The following is a 21853-nucleotide window of genomic DNA, read 5'->3' as shown; positions in this document are numbered from 1 at the left end:
TAACATGCATATATACAAAAAATATATACGATTCTGCCGCTTTACCCAAATCTCTTATAAAATGTTAAATTGTTTGGTTACAGCTGAGCAAGTAAGTGTGTGTTACCTTGTCAGTAATTTTCTGAAAATGCACTTCCACAGTGCAGCTCTGCACATCCTTGTGCTGGTCAGAGCTGTGAATCAGCACAGAGAGTTTTTTGGTTCTGATTTTTTGAGCCCTATAGCCAAACACAAAGAGCATTGAATCTATCACATTGGACTTCCCACTGCCATTTGGACCAATGATACAAGAAAAACGCCAGGGAAGGGAGAGAAAAAAAAGAGAAATGAAGTGGGTGGAAAATAAAAATGTACTTCCAATCTGTACTTCCAATCTGTTCAAATCAGACTAAATTAAATAGAAACCGTATTCACAATACAATTTTAGACCGCTTTGAATAACTAGAAAATTCTGCTGGATTAAAATGGTGGGCCTCTAACCTCAGTGGGTGTATTTAAGATATTTTATTGCACCTGTGTCCATGATGCAATAAAGAGAACTACTAAGAAAATTTGATAGGGGGAAAGTTAGTGGGAAACCCTATTTTGTATCTTTTTGAGGATAAGACACAGCTAGATCACCACTAGTGTGAAAAACACACACACACACACACACACACAAAATGGAGGAGTATGATATGCTGCAAACTATGGAGACAACTTTATCCAGTAAAATAATCAACAATTAAATTACAACTATCCAAATGCTGCTGTCACTGAAGATACAAATATATATAAATAAAAGTTAAGGAAATGGTCAACACCCCATACTGAGACAATGATTAAAACACAAAACCACAATTCCTAGTGTCACAAAAGAGCCATAACGGGGAGTTAGTATGCTTTTTCGTACCTTATGGAAAGGGCCCAGAATCTGCTCGCCAGCATAGGATTTGAAGTTCTGATTAACTATATGTGTAATCATCAAGCGAGGAGCGCCTGGTTCATTGGTCATTGCTGGGGGCGGGGGTGGAGGGATGCTACTAAGAATCTCCTCCAAACTTCGATTATCAACAGCCTCGGCACCCTCCCCGGGAGCCGGAGCTAGGGCAAAGAGTTTAACTTTTATTCCCCAGTGCGATTCATTTCAGGTGGGGACACTGGTGTATGGGGGAGGGGTGGTGAAACAAAAAAACAAACAAACAAAACATAAGCATTATAGAGCAAGTCACAGTGGAGGAACAAAGACTCCAGAGGAAGATCGAATGTTAACTCGCACATGTACTATATCTTTGTTCACAAAACTAAATTATAACAATATAAACTTAATCATAAACGAACGCTTGAAGTAACCCCTTTCACAAACGCTCACATTGCAAAGCAAATACACAATATGCACTCACCAACGACAACATAATTTATTATATTTCGAACATCTGATTCCACGTTGTTTCACCCACACCAAAACCTACTTTCCAATCAAAACAAATGAATAAAAATCGAGCCTTGCTGCAAATGCATACCGATTATGGTACCATATCACAATGACAAAACGCTTGGTCTCAAGTCTATTGTGCTCAGTAAAAAAAAAAAAGAAGAAAAATGACCCTGACAATAGTTTTCGGCCAACAAACGCTGCAACCATAATACTTTCTAAATCAAGAGTAGACAACATGTCAAATACGGTTATTGTTTTCAGACGAAGTTTTCTTGACAAACCGTTGACCAACGTTAAATAAATCGAAAGATAGAAAATCATAACCATCCTTCTAGATGATCGAATCGTTTAAAACGCATTCATATCCAAACATAAATTACCTTGCTAGTTGCGAAGGCTGGAGACAAACGCGCACATGCCACCATTATAATCATCTCAAAAATCACAAGAGACATTTATTAATGCCTTGCTCACGTTTGAAAAACTAGCCAGCAAGCTACGTGTTATGAATCAAGACAACAACTACCACAACTGTGCCAGTTGGACTCAACCATCACGCACTTACATTCAACAAAACACGTTGCCATTGAGTAGACGCGCAACTTATTTAGATGCAGACACCAAAACACCCTTTGTTACTTACCATTTGTCGGCGGAGCCTCTTGGCCATTGGAGTTCGCTTCTTTATGGGGTACGTCCAACTCGTCTTCGGAGTCATCCCGAGGCTGCGATCCTTTCCCTCTAGGCTTGGAAGTAGTTATACTTTTCGACGTTTTGGCTGTCATGATTTAGAATCTAAAAGATATCATTCAAATCACAGGCGTAAAAGTAAAATCCATGAGGTGTTTTCGCTTGTCATTCACTTCTTCACAATTGATAGTCAACGTGAAGCACCCCGTTACCCCCCTCCGTCATCTCCCATCAACGGGCATTTTATCCAAAGAGTTAACTTCACCTCGGGTCATAAATCGGTTACCCAATCAATTATAAAGCTGCAAATAAATTGCCAGTCTGCTGTCTGATAAGACCACAGATCTAAAAGTGTTTTGTTTTAGTTTCTTTGATAAATATGTTTCGTTTTAAACTGTACCATAGGTGTAATAAGCGATATTCAGAGATGTAACCATAACCCAAAATAATAGAAAATACTTGACACGAAATTGCAATTTAACAAAACTTAATTAGCTGTCTAACTTAAATCTCCCCTAGTCAAATAGCGTGATTTTCTCTAACGTAAGCTGACAACATGCATCGATTTTCACTCAATTATCGAGAAATGAACTGATACGTTTTCCGTCAAGTGCGTGTAACTAAAATACGGACAAAAATTGTGACGTTACAGGCTGTCAGTAACGCCAAACTGAGCTCAAAAGTAAATCAACTGCTACCGAGAACTAGAAAAAGATGGGAGGTAAATGTGCAAAATAAAGTCATAACACTGAAGTAGCCAATCAGAGTCACGTTATCATTAGTGCCATGTAGGCTGCACTCAGTAGTCCAAATTGACCAGCAACAGTTGAACGTGTAATGTTTATTTTACAGATCGAGAGTTCTAATCAATTGAATAATTTAAGATAATGTAGCTACAATATGGCTAACTAAATAGCTATATCACTAACGTTACTGAGCGAATAAAAATGTAACTTGTGTATAGAAGATTTCACTGGTCTTGTTTTTTTAGGTAACAGTAACGTTAGTGTTATGCTTCAGTTGTCCTCTTGTAATCTAGTTAAGCTAACGTTAATAATTTGCCTAAACTGAGAACACGTGGAAATTCCCATTTACACTATCTAGCTGCTGTATAGAGTAGACTAATGTCTGGTAATTAGCTAGCTAACGTTAGTCAGGTAGGCCACATTGGGCTTTGTTAGGCATTATTCTCACGTCATCTGTTAGCCACGAACAAATTTAGATAACGTTAGCTAAAGTACGCTACCTGGATAGCGAACACAACTAGAGCAGAGATGAATAGGGGAAACCGGTACTTTGCTTACAAGTAAAGTTAATTTAACACTGGTTCGCCAAGGTAGATAGCTAATGTTACTAGGCAATTTTAGTTAGTTTATTTATGTGTTGCCGATAGACAAATGGGATATAGCTAAATGTGAGCTGTCATCTGATCATTTTAAGTTAACGTTAGCTAGCTTACTTTACCTACCTCAACAACCACATATAACCGACGAAAGGTGCCCACAAACTTGCTTGCTAGATAGCTATGGTTTGATAGTTAGCTAGCGAGCTTACTCGTTTTATTTTAGCTAACGTTAACTAGCTATTTCGTGTTCAGATAAAATGTCAGCTTTACCTTGCGGACGAAGTTATTTTGTTGTAAGAATTCCCTGTGTATTACTCTCTTTTCAAAGCCAATTGAAAACTGTTTCTCGATATCCCAAAACTGAAAAAATAAATAAAGTGCGTAAAAGTCAACCCTGTGTCATCTCAAATCGTTAGCTTGCTGCAAACTCACTCGTAAATGGCGCCTAAACTCTGTTGTCGAACCAAAATTCGTTACAAACTGATGCAAGGCACCATGGAACCTCGATATTGGTAAAAAAAAAAATCAAAAAGAAGGCCGACGCCAGGCAACCATGAACATAAACGTATACATTTTTTGCATTCAAGTTAACATTATAATGAATATAAATTATATTTTGGTAATGATTTTTGATATTTTCATAACATTTTTTAAAATAGAACGTGCCCAGTGAAGTATGGGCACTGTTACCTAGAGACGACGGAAGGGTGTTGTTTACAGTACGGATCAATTTATTATTTTGTATTTGGATTGTATTGGTTGAATAGTCGAAAATATGTAAGGGATAATCAACTACGGGCTATGTGTTCTCTGGAAAATAATGCTCTAGTTGGAAGGTGTGTGCCACGACGCACTAGTGGAGTGGCACTAGCCTTCCATAGAGTTACATTATTTTCTAGAGAGAATGCATAAGAGAGTTAAGAGTCCCAAGTTGATTATACCCACTTGAGTAAAAGTAAACATACCTTAGTAGAAAATGACTCAAGTAAAAGTCATCCAGTAAAATACTACTTGAGTAAAAGTCTAAAAGTATTCGGGTTTTAAATATACTTAAGTATCGAAAGTACATGTAAAAGTATAAATAATGTCAAATTCCTTATATTAAGCAAACCAGACAGCACCATTTTCTAGTTTTTTAATTTATTGATAGCCAGGGGGACACCAACACCTAGACATAATTTACAAACGAAGCATTTGTGTTTAGTGAGTCTGCCAGATCAGAGGCAGTTGGGATGACCATGGTTGTCCCTCTTGATAATGTTGTCTCTACCTTCTTACCCTTTGTGCTGTTGTCTGTGCCCAATAATATTTGTACCCTGTTTTGTGCTGCTGCCATGCTATGTTGTTGTCTTAAGTCTCTTTATGTAGTGTTGTGTTGTCATGACGTGTGTTTTGTCCTATATTTTTATTTTAAAAAACAGAGGTTCTCTTTCCAAGTTTGTTGACAAGGAACTCTCGCGATAGTTATTCACAAAGTCGAGGTACGTCAGCGATGTTGGAAAAGGAGTATCTCTGGGTACGTTCCAGAACGGAGCTAGCTTGTATAGCGATCAGTCTATTTGTCTGGTTTTGTCGATAAGTATAATTGTTGAGGAATATATATCACCTTATATGCATGAACTATTAACGGTGGAGCTACTATGGCAACTGGACATGCTTAGTTGTCTGCTAGCAAGTGTGACAACAGTGAAGAAAACTCACCACGCGTTAGCTTCAATGCATGTCCCGTAGCAACGACTAACGCTTGTTTGACTAGATAGGTACTGTAGCTAGCGTAGCAGCTACGGTTAGTCAGGAACTATCCGCTACTTATTATTTGCTATACACTAATGTTATTGCTAGCTATATGCAGGCTTAACTTAGCTAGCTAGACAACGGAGTTTTATTTTTGACCAGACCAAGATCAGCAAGTGATACTTGCAAACCGAGTATCGTTAGCTATGAATAGCTAGCTATTTTGCTACTCTCTTTGCTAATTGTATAATAAGCTAATAGTCTGTTTTGTAGCTACAGTCACTATTATGTCCAATTTGAATGATCGATGGCACCCACTGTAAACAGAAGGGTTTTCAAGTACCTATTTTCGGAATACTTCTTTCACATTAGAGATTAAAGACATCATTACTCAAGGAACCAGAACATATCCTTTTCAAGTGTGTGAATGATAGAAAGATACTACAACAGTGCTTTGACTTGATTGTTGGTCTTTTCTGTAAAAAAAAATATGCACAGTCAGCAATCATGAATTAAAAATCTATTATGAAGTTGTGCCTCTAATAACATACTAGGCCTCCTTAGCTCTGGTCCAGGTGGTTAATACCCGTTGCTCTAACACCATGGACCAAAGCTGGGGCTGCCTGAGACATATGATATTAAGTACACCTTGCACCACCAGACCTGGGTTCAAATACTATTTGAAAACTTTCAAATATTTTTAGTGTTTGCTCTACCCTGCCCGGAGTGCCAGATGGGCAGTTTTGGGACTATTCTAATGGTTCATTAAGCCCACTAAGCTCAATCAAGCACAGATAAAGAATAGATTTCAAATAGTGTTTGAACCCAAGTCTGACTGGAATCTTTTTACTATAAAGGCATGCTTTTTGCAACCTATATGGAGGTGAAAAGATTTTCTATGTGCTATTTGTGATCACATCAGTGTGTCGATCTCACCTACCTCAATACAAAGAAAGGTGAATACAGGATCTGTGTTTATTAATTCGGCTGAAAGCAACCACTGTGTTTGTCTACTGCGGCCACCAACCCTGGACCCGAAGAGTTAGTCTACAGGGTGTGAAAACGGTTGTACCAGTTTAACTCGAATACACCTGGTTCAAGTAATTAAAATGAGATATTTTGCAGCAACCACTGATCTATTTCCACCTTACCATTGTCCTCCTTATCACCTGGACACACAAAGAGCATGTGAGCTGTGTGGGCTCGACCACTGCAGACAAATTGTACTCCTGCAGTGAGGATCACCAGATCCAAAGATAGAACCTGCTGACCAGTGAGATCAGCCTGGTGGTGAAGGTGCTGGAGGACCTCTTCCCCATTGACCTGCACTGGGTCCCCAAGACGGTGGGAGGCAAGAAGCACATCCAGGCCGAGATCTTTGTGCTCACCAGTACTGACGGCAAGTCACAGAAGGGTCCAATAATGATTTTCTCGTAAGAGACTTTGATAACCTTAAAGTGCTATCTGAAACATGTTTATGGCACCGTTAACATAGAAAATAAATGTTGAATTTTAAAACAATGATACCTTCTCACATTATTCAACAAGACAGATTGATATTGAATTAGGTAGGTGAAAGAGGATATGAGTTCAAAGGTACATAACTGCATGGTTTGTGTGAAATGTCTCTGGTTGACAAGCTCACAAGCTCTTTGTGTGTCCAGGTGTTAAGTGGTATACTACGAAGCAAGTTAGATCTACTCAGGCTTTTATAAAGCTAGCCATCTTCAGTTAGCTGCACATTCCAGGACAGGCTTCAGCCGTACTACGACGGTGGATATTGCTCGTCCGCCTGCCGCTGACTTGAACGTGGTTACTCGAACGTCGAGCTCTTTGACACAATGCTGAAACATCAATCCATGGGCGAGTCAGTGACACATTTAAATTTGTGCCAAAATCAAAATGAAAGAAAATATATCTTGCAAATTCAGCAGGCTATGGTGTGAAATACAGTGGGGGGGGGAAAGTATTTGATCCCCTGCTGATTTTGTACGTTTGCCCACTGATAAAGAAAGGATCAGTCTATAATTTTAATGGTAGGTTTATTTGAACAGTGAGAGACAGAATAACAACAGAAATATCCAGAAAAACGAATGTCAAAAATGTTATAAATTGATTTGCATTTTAATGAGGGAAATAAGTATTTGACCCCCTCTAAATCAGAAAGATTTCTGGCTCGCAGGTGTCTTTTATACAGGTAACGAGCTGAGATTAGGAGCACACTCTTAAAGGGAGTGCTCCTAACTGCAGCTTGTTACCTGTAAAAAAGACACCTGTCCACAGAAGCAATCAATCAATCAGATTCCAAACTCTCCACCATGGAAAAGACCAAAGAGCTCTCCAAGGATGTCAGGGACAAGATTGTACATTTACATTTAACATTTAAGTCATTTAGCAGACGCTCTTATCCAGAGCGACTTACAAATTGGTGCATTCACCTTATGATATCCAGTGGAACAACCACTTTACAATAGTGCATCTAAATCTTTTAAGGGGGGGGGGGGGGGGGGGTAGAAGGATTACTTTATCCTATCCCAGGTATTCCTTAAAGAGGTGGGGTTTCAGGTGTCTCCGGAAGGTGGTGATTGACTCCGCTGTCCTGGCGTCGTGAGGGAGCTTGTTCCACCATTGGGGTGCCAGAGCAGCGAACAGTTTGGACTGGGCTGAGCGGGAACCGTGCTTCCTCAGAGGTAGGGGGGCCAGCAGGCCAGAGGTGGATGAACGCAGTGCCCTTGTTTGGGTGTAGGGCCTGATCAGAGCCTGAAGGTATGGAGGTGCCGTTCCCCTCACAGCTCCGTAGGCAAGCACCATGGTCTTGTAGCGGATGCGAGCTTCAACTGGAAGCCAGTGGAGAGAGCGGAGGAGCGGGGTGATGTGAGAGAACTTGGGAAGGTTGAACACCAGACGGGCTGCGGCGTTTTGGATGAGTTGTAGGGGTTTAATGGCACAGGCAGGGAGCCCAGCCAACAGCGAGTTGCAGTAATCCAGACGGGAGATGACAAGTGCCTGGATTAGGACCTGCGCCGCTTCCTGTGTGAGGCAGGGTCGTACTCTGCGAATGTTGTAGAGCATGAACCTACAGGATCGGGTCACCGCCTTGATGTTAGTGGAGAACGACAGGGTGTTGTCCAGGATCACGCCAAGGTTCTTAGCACTCTGGGAGGAGGACACAAGGGAGTTGTCAACCGTGATGGCGAGATCATGGAACGGGCAGTCCTTCCCCGGGAGGAAGAGCAGCTCCGTCTTGCCGAGGTTCAGCTTGAGGTGGTGATCCGTCATCCACACTGATATGTCTGCCAGACATGCAGAGATGCGATTCGCCGCCTGGTTATCAGAAGGGGGAAAGGAGAAGATTAATTGTGTGTCGTCTGCATAGCAATGATAGGAGAGACCATGTGAGGATATGACAGAGCCAAGTGACTTGGTGTATAGCGAGAATAGGAGAGGGCCTAGAACAGAGCCCTGGGGGACACCAGTGGTGAGAGCGCGTGGTGCGGAGACAGATTCTCGCCACGCCACCTGGTAGGAGCGACCTGTCAGGTAGGACGCAATCCAAGCGTGGGCCGCGCCGGAGATGCCCAACTCGGAGAGGGTGGAGAGGAGGATCTGATGGTTCACAGTGTCAAAGGCAGCAGATAGGTCTAGAAGGATGAGAGCAGAGGAGAGAGAGTTAGCTTTAGCAGTGCGGAGAGCCTCCGTGACACAGAGAAGAGCAGTCTCAGTTGAATGCCCAGTCTTGAAACCTGACTGATTAGGATCAAGAAGGTCATTCTGAGAGAGATAGCAGGAGAGCTGGCCAAGGATGGCACGTTCAAGAGTTTTGGAGAGAAAAGAAAGAAGGGATACTGGTCTGTAGTTGTTGACATGGGAGGGATTGAGTGTAGGTTTTTTCAGAAGGGGTGCAACTCTCGCTCTCTTGAAGACGGAAGGGACGTAGCCAGCGGTCAAGGATGAGTTGATGAGCGAGGTGAGGTAGGGGAGAAGGTCTCCGGAAATGGTCTGGAGAAGAGAGGAGGGGATAGGGTCAAGTGGGCAGGTTGTTGGGCGGCCGGCCGTCACAAGACGCGAGATTTCATCTGGAGAGAGAGGGGAGAAAGAGGTCAAAGCACAGGGTAGGGCAGTGTGAACAAGACCAGCGGTGTCGTTTGACTTAGCAAACGAGGATCGGATATCGTCAACCTTCTTTTCAAAATGGTTGACGAAGAGAGGGAGGGGGGGAGGAGGATTCAGGAGGGAGGAGAAGATAGCAAAGAGCTTCCTAGGGTTAGAGGCAGATGCTTGGAATTTAGAGTGGTAGAAAGTGGCTTTAGCAGCAGAGACAGAAGAGGAGAATGTAGAGAGGAGGGAGTGAAAGGATGCCGGGAGGCGAGTTTTCCTCCATTTCCGCTCGGCTGCCCGGAGCCCTGTTCTGTGAGCTCGCAGTGAGTCGTCGAGCCATGGAGCAGGAGGGGAGGACCGAGCCGGCCTGGAGGATAGGGGACAGAGAAAATCAAAGGATGCAGAAAGGGAGGAGAGGAGGGTTGAGGAGGCAGAATCAGGAGATAGGTTGGAGAAGGTTTGAACAGAGGGAAGAGATGATAGGATGGAAGAGGAGAGAGTAGCGGGAGAGAGAGAGCGAAGGTTGGGACGGCGCAATACCATCCGAGTAGGGGCAGAGTGAGAAGTGTTGGATGAGAGCGAGAGGGAAAAGGATACAAGGTAGTGGTCGGAGATTTGGAGGGGAGTTGCAATGAGATAATGTAGACCTACACAAGGCTGGAATGGGCTACAAGACCATCGCCAAGCAGCCTGGTGAGAAGATGACAACATTTGGTGCGATTATTCGCAAATGGAAGAAACACAAAAGAACTGTCAATATCCCTCGGCCTGGGGCTCCATGCAAGATCTCACCTTGTGGGGTTGCAATGATCATGAGAACGGTGTGGAATCAGCCCAGAACTACACGGGAGGATCTTGTCAATGATCTCAAGGCAGCTGGGACCATAGTCACCAAGAAAACAATTGGTAACACTACGCCGTGAAGGACTGAAATCCTGCAGTGCCCGCAAGGTCCCCCTGCTCAAGAATACATATACATGCCCGTCTGAAGTTTGCCAATGAACATCTGAATGATTCAGAGGACAACTGGTGAAAGTGTTGTGGTCAGATGAGACCAAAATAGAGCTCTTTGGCATCAACTCAACTCGCCGTGTTTGGAGGAAGAGGAATGCTGCCTATGACCCCAAGAACACCTCTCCACCGTCAAACATGGAGGTGGAAACATTATGCTTTGGGGGTGTTTTTCTGCTAAGGGGACAGGACAACTTCACCGCATCAAAGGGACGATGGACGGGGCCATGTACCGTCAAATCTTGGGTGAGAACATCCTTCCCTCAGCTAGGGCATTGAAAATGGGTCGTGGATGGGTATTCCAGCATGACAATGGCCCAAAACACACGGCCAAGGCAACAAAGGAGTGGCTCAAAAAGAAGCACATTAAGGTCCTGGAGTGGCCTAGCCAGTCTCCAGACTTTAATCCCATAGAAAATCTGTGGAGGGAGCTGAAGGTTCGAGTTGCCAAACGTCAGCCTCGAAACCTTAATGACTTGGAGAAGATCTGCAAAGAGGAGTGGGACAAAATCCCTCCTGAGATGTGTGCAAACCTGGTGGCCAACTACAAGAAACGTCTGACCTCTGTGATTGCCAACAAGTGTTTTGCCACCAAGCACTAAGTCATGTTTTGCAGAGGGGTCAAATACCTATTTCTCTCATTAAAATGCAAATCATTTTATAACATTTTTGTCATGCGTTTTTCTGGATTTTTTTCTTGTTGTTATTCTGTCTCTCACTGTTCAAATAAACCTACCATTAAAATTATAGACTGATCATTTCTTTGTAAGTGGCCAAGAGTACAAAATCAGCAGGGGATCAAATACTTTTTCCCCCCACTGTAGCTTTTTCCTAGTGCCATCTTTATTTTATTACTTGTCGTTAATGCCGGCTTTGGTGTGCTTATCAATGCACAAGCACCTTTTTCTGAATCCTATCCATCCTTCTATCTGTGGAACAGCTTGTTGTGTTGTGGCCATATACAGTGCCTTCGGAAAGTATTCAGACCCCTTGACTTTCCACATTTTGTTAGGTTACAGTCTTATTCTGAAATAGATTAAATCGTTTTTTTTCCCGCAATCTACACACAATACCCCATAATGACAAAGCAAAAACTGTTTTTTAGAAATGTTTGCTAATATTTTACATTTAAAACTGAAATATTATATTTACAGTCGTGGCCAAAAATTTTGAGAATGACACAAATATTAATTTTCACAAGGTCTGCTGCCTCAGTTTGTATGATGGCAATTTGCATATACTCCAGAATGTTATGAAGAGTGATCAGATGAATTGTAATTAATTGCAAAGTCCCTCTTTGCCATGCAAATGAACTGGATCCCCCCAAAAACATTTCCATTGCATTTCAGCCCTGCCACAAAAGGACCAGCTGACATCATGTCAGTGATTTTCTCGTTAACACAGGTGTGAGTGTTGACGAGGACAAGGCTGGAGATCACTCTGTCATGCTGATTGAGTTCGAATAACAGACTGGAAGCTTCAAAAGGATGGTGGTGCTTGGAATCATTGTTCTTCCTCTGTCAACCATGGTTACCTGCAAGGAAACATGTGCCGTCATCATTGCTTTGCACAAAAAGAGCTTCACAGGCAAGGATATTGCTGCCAGTAAGATTGCACCTAAATCAACCATTTATCGGATCATCAAGAACTTCAGGGAGAGCGGTTCAATTGTTGTGAAGAAGGCTTTAGGGCGCCCAAGAAAGTCCAGCAAGTGCCAGGATCGTCTCCTAAAGTTGATTCAGCTGCGGGATCGGGGCACCACCAATACAGAGCTTGCTCAGGAATGGCAGCAGGCAGGTGTGAGTGCATCTGCACGCACAGTGAGGCGAAGAGGAGGATGGCCTGGTGTCAAGAAGGGCAGCAAAGAAGCCACTTCTCTCCAGGAAAAACATCAGGGACAGACTGATATTCTGCAAAAGGTACAGGGATTGGACTGCTGAGGACTGGTGTAAAGTCATTTTCTCTGATGAATCCCCTTTCCGATTGTTTGGGGCACCCGGAAAAAAGCTTGTCTGGCGCTACCATCAGTCCTGTGTCATGCCAACAGTAAAGCATCCTGAGACCATTCATGTGTGGGGTTGCTTCTCAGCCAAGGGTGTGGGCCCACTCACAATTTTGCCTAAGAACACAGCCATGAATAAAGAATGGTACCAACACATCCTCCGAGAGCAACTTTTCCAAACCATCCAGGAACAGTTTGGTGATGAACAATGCCTTTTCCAGCATGATGGAGCACCTTGCCATAAGGCAAAAGTGATAACTAAGTGGCTCGGGGAACAAAACATCGATATTTTGGGTCCATGGCCAGGAAACTCCCCAGACCTTAATCCCATTGAGAACTTGTGGTCAATCCTCAAGAGGCGGGTGGACAAACAAAAACCCACAAATTCTGACAAACTCCAACATTGATTATGCAAGAATGGGCTGCCATCAGTCAGGATGTGGCCCAGAAGTTAATTGGCAGCATGCCAGGGCGGATTGCAGCGGTCTTGAAAAAGAAGGGTCAACACTGCAAATATTGACTCTTTGCATCAACTTCATGTAATTGTCAATAAAAGCCTTTGACACTTATGAAATGCTTGTAATTATACTTCAGTATTCCATAGTAACATCTGAGAAAAATATCTAAAGACACTGCTTTGTGAAAATTAATATTTGTGTCAATCTCAAAACTTTTGGCCACAACTGTACATAAGTATTCAGACCCTTTACTCAGTACTTTGTTGAAGCACCTTTGGCAGCGATTACAGCCTTGAGTCTTATTGGATATGATGCTATAAGCTTGGCACACCTGTATTTGGGGAGTTTCTCCCATTCTTCTCTGCAGATCCTCTTAAGCTCTGTCAGGTTGGATGGGGAGCGTTGCTGCACAGCTATTTTCAGGTCTCTCCAGAGATGTTCGATCGGGTTCAAGTCCAGGCTCTGGCTGGGCCACTCAAGGACATTCAGAGACTTGTACTGAAGCCACTCCTGCATTGTCTTGGAACCTTCGTCCCAGTCTGAGGTTCTGAGCACTCTGGAGCAGGTTTTCATCAAGGATCTCTCTGTACTTTGCTCCGTTCATCTTTCCCTCGATCCCGACTAGTCTACCAGTCCCTGCCGCTGAAAAACATCCCCAAAGCATGATGCTGCCACCACGCTTCACCATAGGGATAGTATCAGATTTCCTCCAGACGTGACGCTTGGCATTCAGGCCAAATAATGAAACCAAGATTGAACTAGACCAGATAATCTTGTTTATCATGGCCTGAGAGTCCTTTAGGTGCCTTTGGGCAAACTCCAGGTGGGCTGTCATGTGCTTTTTACTGAGTGGCTTCCATCTGGCCACTCTACCATAAAGGACTGATTGGTGGAGTGCTGCAGAGATGGTTGACCTTCTGGAAGGTTCTCCCATCTCCACAGAGGAACTCTAGAGCTCTGTCAGAGTGACCATCGGCTTCTTGGTCACCTTACTGACAAGTCCCTTTTCCCCCGATTGCTCAGTTTGGCGTGGTGGCCAGCTCTAGGAAGAGTCCCCAGATCTGTGCCTCGACACAATCCTGTCTCGGAGCTCTACGGACAATTCCTTCGACCTCTTTGCTCGGTTTTTGCTCTGACATGCACTGTCAACTGTGGGACCTTTATATAGACAGATGTGTGCCTTTACAAATCATATCCAATCAATTGAATTTACCACAGGTGGACTAAATCAATTTGTAGAAACATCTCAAGGATGATCATTGGAAACAGGATGTACCTGAGCTCAATTTCAAATCTCATAGCAAAGGGTCTGAATACTTATGTATATAAGATATTTCTTTTTTTTTGTTTAAAAAAAAATTGCAAACATTTCTAAAAACGTGTTTTCACTTTGTCATTATTGGGTATTGTGTATAGATTGATGAGGAAATAGTTTTATTTAATCCATTTTAGAATAAGGCTGTAACGTAACAAAATGTGGAAAAAGTAAAGGGGTCTGAATACTTTCTGAAGGCACTGTATTTATAATCCATAGAAGGGTTTTGGAGTCTCTAACCCAGGCAATTTGACTGTTAAACTCATGGGTACACTAACAATGGCTGCCTGTCTTGACTTGAATGGGAACTGCCATCTATGGATTATACTGTATGCCTATGGTTGGTTGCGGCTGTCGGTTTGCCTTCTTTCAATCACGTGAAAAACGTACAGTTTGAAAAGCAAATGCTGTTTATTAAATGTGTAATGCGATATATATTTTAGCATTACTGTTTTTTTTACACGCAAAAAAAACATTTGAATAAAATATTTGATCTGCCGTCTTCCTCAGATGAAGAGGATGATGACACAATCTTTGCGAGAGGGATGGTATCTGATTTCATTGGTCCTCAACTCATGGCTCAGACACTTAATTCAGGATAAATGGAGTTAGCCCTGAGTTAGCCTGCCCGGATCAGGTTAGTTCTGAACGATTCATTGTCATAGAAATGTACCTGGCTAAATGGTGAGCCACTTTCGTGGTACCGGTTATCCCAAGTTAAACTCAGAGATGACAAATGTTACCTCGCTAAGTCCTCAAACCTGATTCATAGCAGAGGGCTCTGTCTATATCAGCTCTAAACACACAGAGTGGAGATGTGCGGCGATGGCAGGCGACGTGTGGTCACAATGTTAATGGCAGTGTAGGGTTGCATAAACACACCCACAAACTGAAGCAACAATTTTCCCTGGCAGACCATGTAGTCATGAAAATGTTTGCATCTGTCTTTCTGGTACAGAATGATTATAGTCATCATATAGGTAATATTGTCACAATCGACTACTTTTTAGAGCAAGTCATTGGTCTCCTCTATGGAGAGGCAGTGTATATGTTTTTAGTGTACTAGTCCTATATCCTAATGCACAGCAACCTCAAAATGTTGGGGTGGATTGGCAAAATAGTCCACAGCAGCTTGTAACGGCATATTTTTCTGTTTTCTGTTTTTAATGTCAGTGAAACTTCACATGGCTATGAAATGGTTAAATAGAAACCACAGATGTATAGCTTTGGTGGGTGGGGAAAATCTATAGTAACTTTTGTGGCTTTCTCCAACCTCATTTGGTGCGTGGGCCTCTGTCTGAGTCGATATGTCAAAAATGGGTTTGGTTCATAGCACTGACAGACAGAGCAAATGCTGGGAGCAGTTTGAATGTGGTGTTTAACAGTCGGGTCTTTAATAGAATTGACATTTTTAAAAGGCTATTTTAATTCTAAGCGTCCTTTTAATACAGCATGATCGTATACACACTACCTGTTTTTCTGGGTCGGCGACATTCACATTTGTTAGGACATCCAAATATAGAAACGGGAGAGAGCAGCATCATGCTGATTTGCAGTTTTAGGCAACCAGAAATTACATAGAACACTCTGTATTTTTTAATACACACCGCCACAAAGTATATGGTAGGCTAGTGTCTTTGATAACTGTCTCCATGCCTGATCGCTCCCCGTCTCTAGCAGATAGGAAACTGTTTAATTTAAGCAGCAGAGAGACTTTGCTTTCATTCTTCCGTTTTGTGTAAGAAACGTGTCTTCGGGAGGTTGCTACCTACCAGGACAGTGGAGCAAAAGGCAGTATGTATTGGAACCTGACTCCATGGGTTACAATTCTGTATGTTTATCTCAGTTTGTATATGTGTGAGGCCGAGTGCCTATGTTCTTGGTCTTTTGTATTTATTAACTCTCCTCACATCATGCCATATGCTTTTTATCGTGACTTTTGACTGTTTGTTGCCTCTCAAGTGAGATTTAGAAATGGAGAGACAGTTTAGACAGTATATTTCCTTCATATCTAATGGACTGTACCTGTCTTCTAACTGTTGGTTCTGTTGTCCGTCTGTAGGTAAGTTCCGCCTGGCCTCTAAGACGGGCCGTATTGAGAAGAGTGCAGAGGCCCACAAAGGAGCTGTATTAGCCGGGAGAACAACGACGGGACCGCTCTCATCACAGGTGAGGGATACACAGGGTAATAAGCACACAACACACACAACAAGAACACTAAAATGTAATACGCTGTTCAGTAACAAGTTTGTTATAATTGCCGTAGGTTGTAACTTAGATTGTTGATGTTGCTTCCTCAGCTGGGGAGGACTGGCACGTCAAGTTCTGGTCTAAGAGTGGCATGCTGAGGTCCACCTTGGCCAGGTAAGATTACTAGGAAAAAAAGTTTAAAACTATCCTTTCAAACATCCTTTCAAACATCCAAACTATCCTTTCAAGCTCAGAAATGACTGTATTTCAAAACAAATTTGGAGTGCAGCAGACTCGTAGTGCATAGCCACACTTTGTTTTGAAACAAATGCAGCCACCAATATTGTCCCTTTTAACAATTTCCTGTTTTGTCAGAATGGGGCCCTGTAGTTTTTGTGGTGCAGTTGCTCCACAGTGTAGAGCCAGCATTGCACTCTCTCTGTGTGAAGAGGTGTATGTGAACATGTGTGTGTGTGTATGCTAATCTTCCAGCCCGGTGTTGTCAGCATGCTTCGGTTCGGCTGGCGCCTAGCCGAACTGAACAAGTGTGCTCGCATACTCCCTCAAAAGACCTTTGCAGCAATAGTTCTGTTTGTCCTTCTTCATATGCCATAGCCAGTATACGCTTCCTCAAAATAGTCAGAATTAATCCCACGATAACTCAAGAAATCTGTAATTATTTTTACGTATATTCCAAGGACATTTTAGTCGCGCAATTTTACATCTAACTAAGATGTTTGGTGCAGTATTTCTCAAGTGAAAAAATGTGCATGAAAAACGAATGACAACAAATACTTAATTGAAGAATCCCTACTGTTGACCAATCAACGGGGCATAGACTTCGTCTACCGACTTCGGCTTGGCTCAATGAAAAAATGTTTTGTGCACGAACAGTCGAAAAAACCTGTGCTGAAGACCAAATCGAACTTAAATGTCCCAAAATGTCATCATAATATATGCACAAACTGTTTTGGATGGGAAGCATGTGGACCCCTGCTGGTGCTGTGTGGTTAGCACTAACATGTCAGGTCTTGTACTGTACCATTGCTGTACTCAGCCATGTCCCTGTCTGTAAAGTCACCTACAGGTGGTTCTGTTACTCTCTAACAGAACCAGTCCAAGTACTGAATGTGCTTTTACACACAACATGTATATTGATATTGGCTTTCACTGAATTAATCACTGTACTTATTGAATGAATCACTGAACTCATTTTGAAACCTCAATTTGGAACTAGGATGTTATTTCACTATCCATGTGTGAATGAGGATGCACAGTATTAATCATAGGGGCTGAGTGTGTCACCCTGGTGCTTTCTCAAGCCGTCGGTAGTTCTCTCACACTCTGGTGTGCCCAGTCAGAGGACCTGCTGCTGCTGTGGCTTGGGCCGGGCCTGGGACAGTTGTAATGAGGTCAAACCCATGAACACAGCCACGTGAGTTACAGAGAGAGAGACTGCACTGGTGGACATTTTGTAAACATAAGGCAACACACAGCCTCCAATTATATTCTCACACACAGACCGCAGTGTTCATTAAGGCCTCTTCTGCTTTTGAGGGCACCTCACTGGATGAAAGAGAGAGAGAGAGAGAGAGAAAGGGATCTGATGAAAAGGGAAAAGGCTTGTCACAGAGGGGTACAATACTATTGATGTATATTCAGGGAGCCCTTCCCTCTGTGCCATGACACGAAAGTTTCTCTGCTTAAACTGAGCTTTTGGTTGACGCTAAGTGGAGCATGATGCGCTGCCATTAGACAGCTCTGAGAACAGAGGTTATATAGTAACCTAGATAATGTCGTCACCGTACATATAGATAGACTAATACAGTTTGAAGCACTACAGGTTATGCCTCATGTTCTTACAATTTTTTGACTTTCACATTTACTTCCACAGTCGGGATTTGTGTGTGTGTGCGTACAGTGCGTGTCTGAGTGTGTTTGAAACTGCTGTAAACTATGCCGGTGCGATGATCTGAAAGATGGCCTTTGTGTTAACAGTGATTTAGTCCAGCCAGATGATTTAAGATGACAATCTGGCAGAGAGAGAGGTGTGTGTGTGTGTGTGTGTGTGTGTGTGTGTGTGTGTGTGTGTGTGTGTGTGTGTGTGTGTGTGTGTGTGTGTGTGTGTGTGTGTGTGTGTGTGTGTGTGTGTGTGTGTGTGTTGACTATTAGGGTGTAATGCTGCTGGATACAGTTGAAAATGCAGCCAATCCTCCAGTTCCATTTTTTTATTAAAAGCACCATAAAGTTTTAAAGGTTTATTGGAGTGGAGTTTTATTCAAATCTATAAAAAAGACTCTTAATGATAAATCTCTCTATCCAGTACTCACTCAGTACAGATGGGTCTCTTATTAATTGATTCATTGTGCCATTTGAAATATCTTCAGTGTTCTCAACATTTCGGCGTTGATGTGGATGCATTGTGCTAAATGAACGGGCTCTGTTTCTCCCTCAGTCCTCTGTTTAATGTGTCAGTCTGTGCTGTTGGGATTGTGAACCATGGCATTGACTGGACAGGCTTGAGAGGAAGTGAGCTGCACAACACAGCCGCTGTTGCACGTACAGATTTGTAGAGCGCATGGAGGAACTGGTGGTGTCTCCTAACAGGTGTAGACACCTCATCCACACTGCAGATGCATCTGTGCAGGTGCTGCTCCCCCTTATGCAGACACACACGTGCACACACACATACATACACACAGACACACACACACACACACACACACACACACACACACACACACACACACTGCAGGAGTCACAGGTACAGCTGGGGGCCATTGTTGTGAGTCTTGAGTGCGATGATGTAACCGTGTCCCCTTTGTGTGGGAGAGGGGGAGAGAGAGGGAGGAGAGGAGGGGGTGGATAGGGGGAGGAGGGGGGGGCAGAGAGAACTCGTCTCAGCCGTCTCTCATTGTCAGCCCGCAATCATGTGACCTCTTGGCATTTGTGAGAAACCGCAAGCACCTGGAGCAGGGTTAAATGTCAGCCTGCCTGCCTGCCTGCCTCTCTCTCCACACACACACACACACACACACACACACACACACACACACACACACACACACACACACACACACACACACACACACACACACACACACACACACACACACACACACACACACACACACACAGAGTTTAGGCAGGTTTCTCTTAACGCTCAGCTGTCTTGCTGTGACACACAGCCAGGTCTGCAGGATTGAAGCAAGCTTTGCATGCTAAATCCCATTCCTACAGGCTGTACGAAGTGAACCCTCAGAGTAAATATGACACTGCTGTGGTGTAGAAATTACAAATGCAATCTCCTCCAGCTACTGCAGTGTCTCTGTGTTTGTAAGGCATACCAAGCTCTTCTCCCTATTTGATAAGGACTGCCTGGAGGTAAACTGTGTGATAGCTAATCAATGCTCTGATGAAACCAGAGTCAACTAACTAGTGGATCTTCTACTGACAGAATTACTTTATTATATGTTTTGCTGTTTGAGGAGGAGATGCAACTGTGAAATGGCCTTAAACAAGTTTCAGTTTTCATAATTCTCGTAATTTTTTATGGATGTGTTATGAAAATACTATTATAAAAGTTATTGTTTAATCACACGAACATTGTTCAGCAGTGTGATTCCTCACCTCTCCTGCTGTGTGTGTGTGTGTGTGTGTGTGTGTGTGTGTGTGTGTGTGTGTGTGTGTGTGTGTGTGTGTGTGTGTGTGTGTGTGTGTGTGTGTGCGTCTCTCTCTCAGGGTCTCCTGTATACTCGGTGGCCTGGAGCCCGGACTCTGATAGGATCCTGTACACGTTAGGCAGACTGCTGATAATCAGGCCCCTGCAACCCAGCGCCAAGGTCCTACAGGTACTGTGTGTGTGTGTGTGTGTGTGTGTGTGGGGGGGGGGGGGGGGGGGGGGGGGGGGGGGATTGAAGACCTCGCACTACAGTGAGTATTTTCCTTGTTCATGTACATTTGTTTATTGTTCTTTTTGGCACTGAATTGTACCTGGGACCCTGAGTAAACACCAGAGGGTTTAGTGTTCCCCCCCCCCCTTCACCCCTCTCACCTCACCACCCCTTCACCCCCCCTCCCCCTGAGCAGAGCAGCAGCTGGCTGTGTATGGAGAAGCCCCCTGCACAACTCTGTGACCCTTGCAATCCCCCCCATCCCCCAACTCCTATAACCCCCTCACCTCATCCCCCTGCTCCCTCTGGGAAAGACAGACCCGTGGGAGGGAGAGGGGTTTGGGGAGGCGGGGGGTGGAGATCAGGGGTTGTAGTGATAACCTTCACATGGCAGGAGGAGAAAGGAGATAATGGCTGAGTTGACTCCTCTTGTCCTCCTTTTATGGCACGTGCCTCTGGTTATCTGTTGGTCGATACATCTCATGAGTATTGACGTGTGTGACTGACCTTTCCTGACTTTTTTGAAGGGGAAACTATTCTGGAGATTTTTCCCAGTCCCATTCAGTATGCTGAACAATAAGCAACACATCAGGATTTGTCAGTAAGTCACTTGGCGAACGCTGGGGTGTGTGAGTTAGTTAGTGTGTGTGTTTAACAGAGATGTAATGGGGTCTCTGACGGGGTCGTGTGTGTGATCTCGTCCCCGTGGCGACCTGTGAAGGCTCTGCCCTGTTTCCAATTAGAGCCAAGTCCACACTATTACATTAACACAGAGCAGACTGGGAGGCTGTCAGAGAGAGCACCTCGCTCGACCTTCAGCTCTAGCTCTCTCTCTTCTTGTCCTCCTTCTGATAAGAACTCTCTCCTCTCCCCTGTATTTGCTTTATCATGTCTCCTGTGTGTGAACTCTCCCTGCAGTCTTCTCCTGCTTGTCCTTGACAACAAAAAACTCAGAGTCATATTAGCCTGCAGCCCAGAGGGTAGTATATTGATATGGACCTGGGCCCCCCTCTCTCATTCAACCTCTCTCCCCTTCTCCCCATCTACCCCCCCTCTCATTCAACCTCTCTCCGCTTCTCCCCATCTACCCCCCCTCTCATTCAACCTCTCTCCCCTTCTCCCCATCTACCCCCCATCTCATTCAACCTCTCTCCGCTTCTCCCCATCTACCCCCCCTCTCATTCAACCTCTCTCCGCTTCTCCCCATCTACCCCCCCTCTCATTAAACCTCTCTTCGCTTCTCCGCTTCTCCCCATCTAACCCCCTTCCTCTCTCTCTCTCTCTCTTTCTTTACCTCCCTCTGTCTCTCAGGTGTGGGACAGAGCCTGGGACTGGTTAACTGAGGTGCGATCCTGATTGTATTGGTTGTGTTTGGAGAATATCCTTGCTCTTGCATAAACATCTGCTCTCTCCTCTCTCCCTTGTTCCTCGCTCCCTCCCTCCCTCTCTCCCTCGCTCCCTCCCTCCCTCCCTCCCTCCCTTCCTCTCGCCAGTGGAAGTCCCATGATGGGATCATTCTGAAGGTGGACTGGAACTCTGTGAATGACCTGATACTGTCAAGTGGAGAGGACTGTAAATACAAGGTCAAGTGTGTCCCATGATCCAAAAATGATTATCTATGTTATAACATGTGCATCACACAGTCGCAACGCTGTGTAACTGACCCTGTTCCTTCTGCCACCTCTCTCGCTCGCTCCCCC

At 43.9% G+C, this 21853-nt stretch overlaps 1 protein-coding gene and 1 long non-coding RNA gene across 2 annotated transcripts in view; one reads left to right on the top strand and one right to left on the bottom strand.

Moving 5' to 3' along the window:
• Positions 1 to 225: 225 nt before the first annotated feature.
• LOC145858082 (uncharacterized) lies at positions 226 to 3943 on the bottom strand. Its single transcript, XR_014378887.1, has 3 exons — positions 3723 to 3943; positions 2061 to 2212; positions 226 to 1083 (listed from the first exon to the last, which is right to left on the bottom strand). It is a non-coding gene; the product is annotated as an uncharacterized LOC145858082 (long non-coding RNA).
• A 1001-nt stretch (positions 3944 to 4944) lies between these two features.
• The window catches only part of LOC106612779 (intraflagellar transport protein 80 homolog), an 82300-nt gene continuing 65391 nt past the window's right edge, over positions 4945 to 21853 (top strand). Inside the window, 8 exon segments of the mRNA XM_014214253.3 lie at positions 4945 to 4968; positions 6109 to 6142; positions 6301 to 6585; positions 16133 to 16207; positions 16210 to 16239; positions 16371 to 16435; positions 19998 to 20111; positions 21647 to 21736. Of these exon segments, the coding sequence (XP_014069728.3) occupies positions 4945 to 4968; positions 6109 to 6142; positions 6301 to 6585; positions 16133 to 16207; positions 16210 to 16239; positions 16371 to 16435; positions 19998 to 20111; positions 21647 to 21736 (717 nt within the window).

This window comes from Salmo salar, chromosome 09 (assembly GCF_965601325.2).
Source record: "Salmo salar chromosome 09, fSalSal1, whole genome shotgun sequence".
In the NCBI taxonomy this organism is placed as follows: Eukaryota; Metazoa; Chordata; class Actinopteri; order Salmoniformes; family Salmonidae; genus Salmo; species Salmo salar.
The sequence above is the reverse complement of the archived record's forward strand: the minus strand, read 5'-3'. Positions and strand labels throughout refer to the sequence as shown.